Source organism: Apaloderma vittatum, unplaced genomic scaffold, assembly GCF_000703405.1.
Source record: "Apaloderma vittatum isolate BGI_N311 unplaced genomic scaffold, ASM70340v1 scaffold5925, whole genome shotgun sequence".
Classification (NCBI taxonomy): domain Eukaryota; kingdom Metazoa; phylum Chordata; class Aves; order Trogoniformes; family Trogonidae; genus Apaloderma; species Apaloderma vittatum.
Window position 1 is genome coordinate 86,337 of NW_009716416.1, and position 6,775 is coordinate 93,111.

A 6,775-nucleotide genomic window follows, 5' to 3' on the forward strand; every position below is an offset into this window, starting at 1 on the left:
GGAACGCGGCTGAGCCCTGCCATATGGTCCCTCTCCGGAGCGTTCGCCAGCCAGCCCGCGCAAACTCGCACGTCTTTCGCTCCCCAGGCAGGCGCGTGAAATGTCACGTGCGGGCAGGAGAGAGTGGGCTGGGATGGCTATTTCTGTCCCTGAAGAGCCACAGCACCGTCATGGTCCCGAGGAGGAAGGCTGTGCCTCTGATTCACGTGCGGATGGGTTTGCCAGGGACTTCTGGGTTTCCTGCCTCAAACTTAAGCTCAGCTTCAGACCCGGCGAAATGAGAAAATGTTAGAATCAGTGATTTCAGACTACATGGGAGAACTTATGGTGATTGATTGTTGTTATCTAAAGAGTTTATCAGCCTCTGCATTCCACATTTGCTGGCTTATTAGAAACTCTAGCAGCTAGTCCAAAGGCAAGAATTTCCTGGTGAATCAGCTTTATGAACATCTGTCCCACCAACTACCTATATGATGTATCAGTGGATAGATGAATAGGCAATTTCTGTGGCATCTAATTATTCAGAAGAGAGCACCCAGGATTCAAATGCTATTAAATTATCTGTGATGAAAGTGAAAAATATCCACTGTTCAGTTCCTATAAACAAACAACTGTTGAAGGCTCCAGGTTTTTGAGATGCAAGTAGATGTTTAAGCAGGAGATTGCTTTATTCACTTCAAGTGTTTTCCTTTCTCCAGAAGCTCAGGAGAGAGCTCGAGGCCTCCTGAGAACCCCCCATTACTTGGGGATCAGCCAGGGAGGGAGCAGGCATTGAGTGCTGGGGCAGCCAGGACCAGCATCAGCAAACCTGGCTTGTGGGAAAAAAATTAGTTGGATCTTGTTTCTCATCCAGCAAGAGATGGTAAAGGGTTCAGATTAAATCTGATTGTATTGCTATAGCCGTGGAACTGCAGCTGTGATCTTCCATCGTTTAGACTTGTTTGTCCTTTCTTTATCTCTCGAGACAGAAATTTTGTCTTGTTTCAGGCAGCGAGCACAGATGAAATATCAGCTGGAAACCGGTTTTGCTCTACATGCCCATAGAGCCAGGGCTCACTAGCAGCTGAATAAAATGTTAATAGGATGTAATGGGTTGGGTGGAGGGAGAGCTTGGTGTGACCTTCTTGCTTTTTCTGCTTCCAGGGCGAGAAGGGTCCTCAAGGACCAGCTGGCCGGGATGGCATCCAGGGCCCAGTGGGACTGCCGGGTCCAGCAGGTCCTGTTGGCCCCCCTGGAGAGGACGGAGACAAGGTGGGAGCAGCTCCCGGCTGCACCAGGGTCGCTCTGGGAAAGGGGCTGGGCAATGTGCCTTACTGCCACCACACTGCTTCCAGCCCATCGGGTTGGATGTGCTGCTGGTCCTGACAAAGGGATGTTTTATGGCACTCGCAGTCTGGCAAAATCAGCAGAGCCTGATCTGGGGAGCAGCAAGAGAACTGGGCTGTGTGTGCTCTGCCAGCTCGCTGGAACCGGAGAATCACAGAAATGCCATTAGCCTCCCCCAAAACCTGCAGCAGGTGGCCTGCCCGCGGGTGCCTGGCCTTTCCAAATTAATTACCTTTCCCCGCTCTCTCATTAAGCCCCTCTGGTCTGGAGGATTCTCAGAGAACATTAGCTGGGATGAATCACTCATCGCTGCTAACGATGTCTGCAAAATGCTGCTTCGTGCATCGTGTGGCAGCTAAGGAAAGTTTTAGAATGTAAAAGGGTTTGGTTACCCACGGAGCGACGAAATTTCTGGCTTTTTTCAGGACATTCTGGGGTTCTTCTGTGGGAATTGGCATCTTTGGCTTTAGGGTGCGGATGTACAGGACTGTTGCTTGAATGTTTTGGCATGGAAGTGGTGACCACGTGAACTAACTGTGCCCCTTTGTGCTTGGCAGGGCGAGATAGGGGAGCCTGGCCAGAAGGGCAGCAAAGGCGACAAAGGGGAGCAGGTGAGTGGAGTGGAGTGGACGTTGTCATAGCTGCTTCTCTGGAAGGCCGTGGTTACGTTGTGTGACTCGCTGGAAACAGAAAACAATATCGCTATCATTTCTTTCTGTCGTTGCTCCATCTTCTCTTTTGCTTCATCGAATACCCGCACAACATAAAAAAAGACTGAGAGCCTGAAGTGTGAGCCCCAGGAACACCCTAAGATGTTTCCATGTCACCCGTTGACTGTGTAAATATCTGTGAAACGTTAGCAGCCCTTGCCATTAAAATTGGATGTTTGGCTGCAGCTCCTTCTCTAGTTGCTTGCAGCACACTGAAGCATCCTTTAAGGTAAATTGCACATCAATACCAGACAGAACTGAGTGGTGTGATACTGCTTTGCTGGAGCAAAAATGCATTTAGACGTGTCTGCTGTGACACCAGTGATGCTGGTGTGACCAGGAAGCCCTGACCCCGTCCTCCTGCTCTGTTGTGGGAATTAATGTGTTTAATGGAGGCTGTCTTGAAGAACATCACTTTTTCCAGGTCAGGTTTGTTTGTTGTTTTTTTACTCTGTGCTCCTATTGCTGACGTTGCACTTGTGTTTCATGACAGGGTCCACCAGGTCCTACGGGCCCCCAAGGTCCAATTGGTCAGCCTGGCCCAGCTGTGAGTATTGTCCCCTGTTAGAAGAAAGCCCCTTTCTCATCGTGTAACCTCCTGGGAAGCGCTGCTGATGCCCAGCACATTAGCAGGGCATTGGTGGTGGGGATGGGGCTTTGCATCTGCCTCGTGTCTTTGCTAAGCTGTGCTAGACTCTTTCCTCGTAGGGTGCCGATGGAGAGCCAGGTCCCAGAGGGCAGCAAGGCCTCTTTGGTCAGAAAGGTGATGAAGGACCCCGAGGTTTCCCTGGTCCTCCTGGCCCAGTGGGCTTGCAGGTAATTTAGGGCAGCAAGGGATGACTTAAGGGTGATGAGAGCTGGAGCTCCACAGGTAAAACTTATCCCTTCAACCTCCACAGGGCTTGCCTGGACCACCTGGTGAGAAAGGAGAAACAGGTGATGTTGGGCAAATGGTAAGATGCTTTCATACTTCTTTTGTTCATCACTGACATAGACACTGCTCCAAGAAAACACGTCTTCAATTTTCTCCCCTTTCTCTCAGGGCCCACCAGGCCCACCTGGACCCAGAGGTCCATCTGGACCACCAGGAGCAGATGGTCCACAGGGTCCTCCTGGGGGAATAGGAAATCCTGGTGCAGTAGGAGAGAAGGTAAAGCATCCAGACATACCTGGGAGAAGCCCCCTACTTCAGCAGAAAACTGTGCACCCTGCAGAAATACAAGTGTTCTCATCCTCTTTTCCCCTCTGCAGGGTGAACCTGGTGAATCTGGTGAGCCTGGTCTTCCTGGCGAGGTTGGCCTGCCGGTAAGTGCAGCTCTTTCTCTGATGGAGAAGATACTTTTCTTCAGTGGTGTCCCCTGAGGAGCTGGCTGAAGGGGTGTCAGAGACATGAACCAGCTGTGTCCTTGGTTTGGGCATCAGGCAACACATCACCACGTTACTGGGTATTTATAGTATAACGTTTAGTCACCCGGTATGGTCTGCCCACGACCGAACAACGTGAACGCCGTTTAATCATTGTGGGAAGGGACTGCTAAATCATGTCCTCAGATACAAACAGAGCTCCTTTCTCAGAATTGATTAAAGGATAATTAGAGATCGTTAAGTTGTTTTCCTGGATAATACAAACACCCTTTTTCGTTTCACAGGGTCCTAAAGGTGAAAGAGGTGAAAAGGGTGAAGCAGGTCCCTCAGGTGCTGCTGGTCCACCTGGCCCCAAGGGTCCACCAGGTGATGATGGTCCCAAAGGCAGCCCCGTAAGTACCCCCTCCTGTCCAAGCAGTGCTTCCTTGTCTTGCCCAGCAGAGGTTTCTACATGAAAAGATGTTTTCTAGAGATATTTGTGGAAATTTGACATAGTTTGCCAGCCAGAGAATTGCTCCTCTAATGATATGTGATATTAGTCCCCTTCTTTCGGTTGCCAATGAGGAAAAGACCCGACTGAACCGTATCTTCCAGCAATATTTGAATTACTAGCCCTTTTTGCAGGCTATCAGAAAACTCACCCCTGTGGAGAGGGTCTGCAGTAGGTTTACTTTGCACTTGAGCTTATGTATCGTCAAGGTGCTCTGCACCAGAGCAAAGATTCCAAAATAGCATAGGGGAGGTTTATATAAATTTGGGAGTTGTACTTCTGAGGTCAGATCCCTGCTGATGCCAGTTGCTGTAGCTCTTGTGAAGCCAGCAGAGCTATACTGATTTATACCAGGTGACTATGGCACAGGATTTATCTTGCCGGCTTCTTTGATGCTTGCTGGCTGAAGAAGTTTATTATGCGATAAGCAAAGATGGCATGAAACAGCAGAGGAGGCAGAGGAGTTAGTCATCTCTCTTTCACAGATGGGCTTTTGCGATATCACATTATTGGTTGAAGCCTAGTGTCTGAACGCTGGTCTCAGAATCATCTGAAGTACACAATAGACATAGTGTGGAGAAGAATGGTGAAGCATTTTAGTCATTAAAAGCTTTGAGAGGATCTTCATGCAAAAAATGTTGCACATGATGTAGTAAGCAAAAGCAAAATCTTCTAATCTGCACGTTCCCAAAGTCATGAGGATTTTATTGTCACTTATCCAATGTATTTATGAAGAACGCAATGAAACTCCCTGTGTTGCCTCTGGAGCTTTGCCTGGTCTGGATGCAAAGCTGAGCTGGTGGCTGTGACAGGATGGAGATGCAAAGATGGGATGGGATCCGGGATTGAGTTTGAGGGCAGGAATTGGGGTTTTGCTCTGTAGGGTGACTCTCCCCATGTGTCACTGGGGTAGCAGGCACTAGTACTCTGCAATTCTCCAGATGCAATTTCTGATGTGGGGGTATCCTTCTTCTCTCTTTGCAGGGTCCGGTTGGTTTCCCTGGTGACCCTGGTCCTCCTGGAGAACCTGGTCCAGCTGTAAGTGTTTGTCTCACAGAAGGGCAGTTGGGTTCCTCCTCTTGGTTTAGTGAAACACGACTGTGCACCGTTCATTCACCAGCAGCTCCTCTGTCATTTACTCTTCTTTACTTGGGAAACAGCAAGAAGTCCCCTCATAAGACCGTTTGTCTAAACTTGTGACGGCCTTTGGGGCAGTAGCTGGATGAATGCTGCTGTCCACAGTATTTGACCCAGAACATTTGCTGTTACCAGGGTTCTCAGCAGGAGATGGGAAGGGATGGTTCCCGGGACGTGAGGACTGGCTGAGCCCCCTCTGCTGCCATTAACAGTCTGCTCAACTCTATTCATACCCTGAATACACCTCCTTGTTTCTTTCTTCTTTCTTTATAGGGTCAAGATGGTCCCCCTGGTGACAAAGGTGATGATGGTGAACCTGGACAGACTGTGAGTAACCAGATAGATGTGTTCTGTTCCCCATCAGCCCCCGTGTTTCTGCGTACAGGTCTGAGGACTTTGAACACCGAAGGATGTACAGCATCGAATTCCCACCAGCTTCTGCTGCCCTGATCCCCTGATACCCTGTCCCCCATGATCTGTGTCAGCCTGGCTGCTGTCACCCATCCAGGCTGCCCAGCAATACATCCCGAAAGCAAAAAATAACTTAGGGAAAAACAAAATTTAGTCTTTCATTCTAACTTTCCCGTGCCTTATGGTATTTCGTGGTGGGAAGGGATAAAAGAAGATACCACCTGCACCCCCGAGGAGGTGTCGGGAGTTGTACTCGCCGCCCACACCTCGGCTTAGCACAAACTCTAGATCTCGACTCAAGTTTTACACGTTTGCTCCTCCTTCCCGCATCTTGTGGTGCAGTTATGGCTTGTTCTCCTCCCTTCTTCATCTAGGGTTCCCCTGGTCCCACGGGAGAGCCAGGCCCCTCTGGACCCCCAGGAAAAAGGGTAAGATTGTTCAGGAGTATTTTTCCAAATATATTTGAATTGACTTTTTGAAGCTAATGTTATTGCTAGATCTACAGTAAATGTAAGGCAGTAGTGTGTAAAATAAATAATAATTAAAAATAAAATTACACACCGTCTACAGCCATTGGAAACTGGGAAGTTGTTACTCGAATCCCACGGGGTTTTTTGAGATTTTAACACCCCAAAAAATATACAAGTATGAGGTGCTCCTGCTCATCCTGCCTTGCTGGCAGAGCTCAGGGATTCATTGAGCAAGAAGCTAATTTTAAAAGCTTTTTGGAGATACTTGTCTCCATTTTCTCTTCTTCCCTGGGGCTGTAGCATCGTTTTGCTAATTCCAATAGACCGTTTCAGATCAATGTGATCTAATTGTGCTTTGTGTCTATTTTGTGCTTTCTCTAGGGCCCTCCTGGTCCAGCTGGTCCTGAAGGAAGGCAAGGAGAGAAAGGAGCCAAGGTAAGAGCTGAACGGGATTTCATTTCTGCCATGTCCTTTGTATGCCGGAAGGATAATTACCCTTTGGCAGCGTTGGTGTTTGAGAGACAGTGATTTGATTTTGCTGTGTGTGTGTTACAGCAAATCAGCCTGAATTTGGGGCCGTTTAGTTCATCTCATCTCAATCTAAGCTTATGTTTTGTCTTTTAAAAAACTCTGCAGAGATAATGAGGGCTTGGTAAGGTCATGGGAATGTTTTTCTTGGTTTGAAGTGCCGTATTTGGCAATTTGACGTGTTGTAAATAGTACGGCATGCACAGCCCTACATCCTTTCCCAGGACAAACTTTGTGTTACCGGGCCATGATCGTTTGGGTAGGGCTGGTGGGGAAATGTAGGATGGGATCACAAATTTATAGATCCAGTTGTGGTGGCAGCTGAGGGAAAGTCGTTG

The 6,775-nt window shown here is 48.5% G+C and overlaps 1 protein-coding gene across 1 annotated transcript in view; it reads left to right on the top strand.

Annotated features, from left to right (window-relative positions):
* Nucleotides 1-6,775, top strand: part of LOC104274006 (collagen alpha-1(V) chain-like) — a gene marked incomplete at its 5' end in the record, with an annotated part of 103,309 nt that overhangs the window by 83,015 nt on the left and 13,519 nt on the right. The window contains 12 exon segments of the mRNA XM_009869515.1: nt 1,144-1,251; nt 1,884-1,937; nt 2,530-2,583; nt 2,745-2,852; nt 2,936-2,989; nt 3,079-3,186; nt 3,288-3,341; nt 3,686-3,793; nt 4,876-4,929; nt 5,302-5,355; nt 5,814-5,867; nt 6,291-6,344. Of these exon segments, the coding sequence (XP_009867817.1) occupies nt 1,144-1,251; nt 1,884-1,937; nt 2,530-2,583; nt 2,745-2,852; nt 2,936-2,989; nt 3,079-3,186; nt 3,288-3,341; nt 3,686-3,793; nt 4,876-4,929; nt 5,302-5,355; nt 5,814-5,867; nt 6,291-6,344 (864 nt within the window).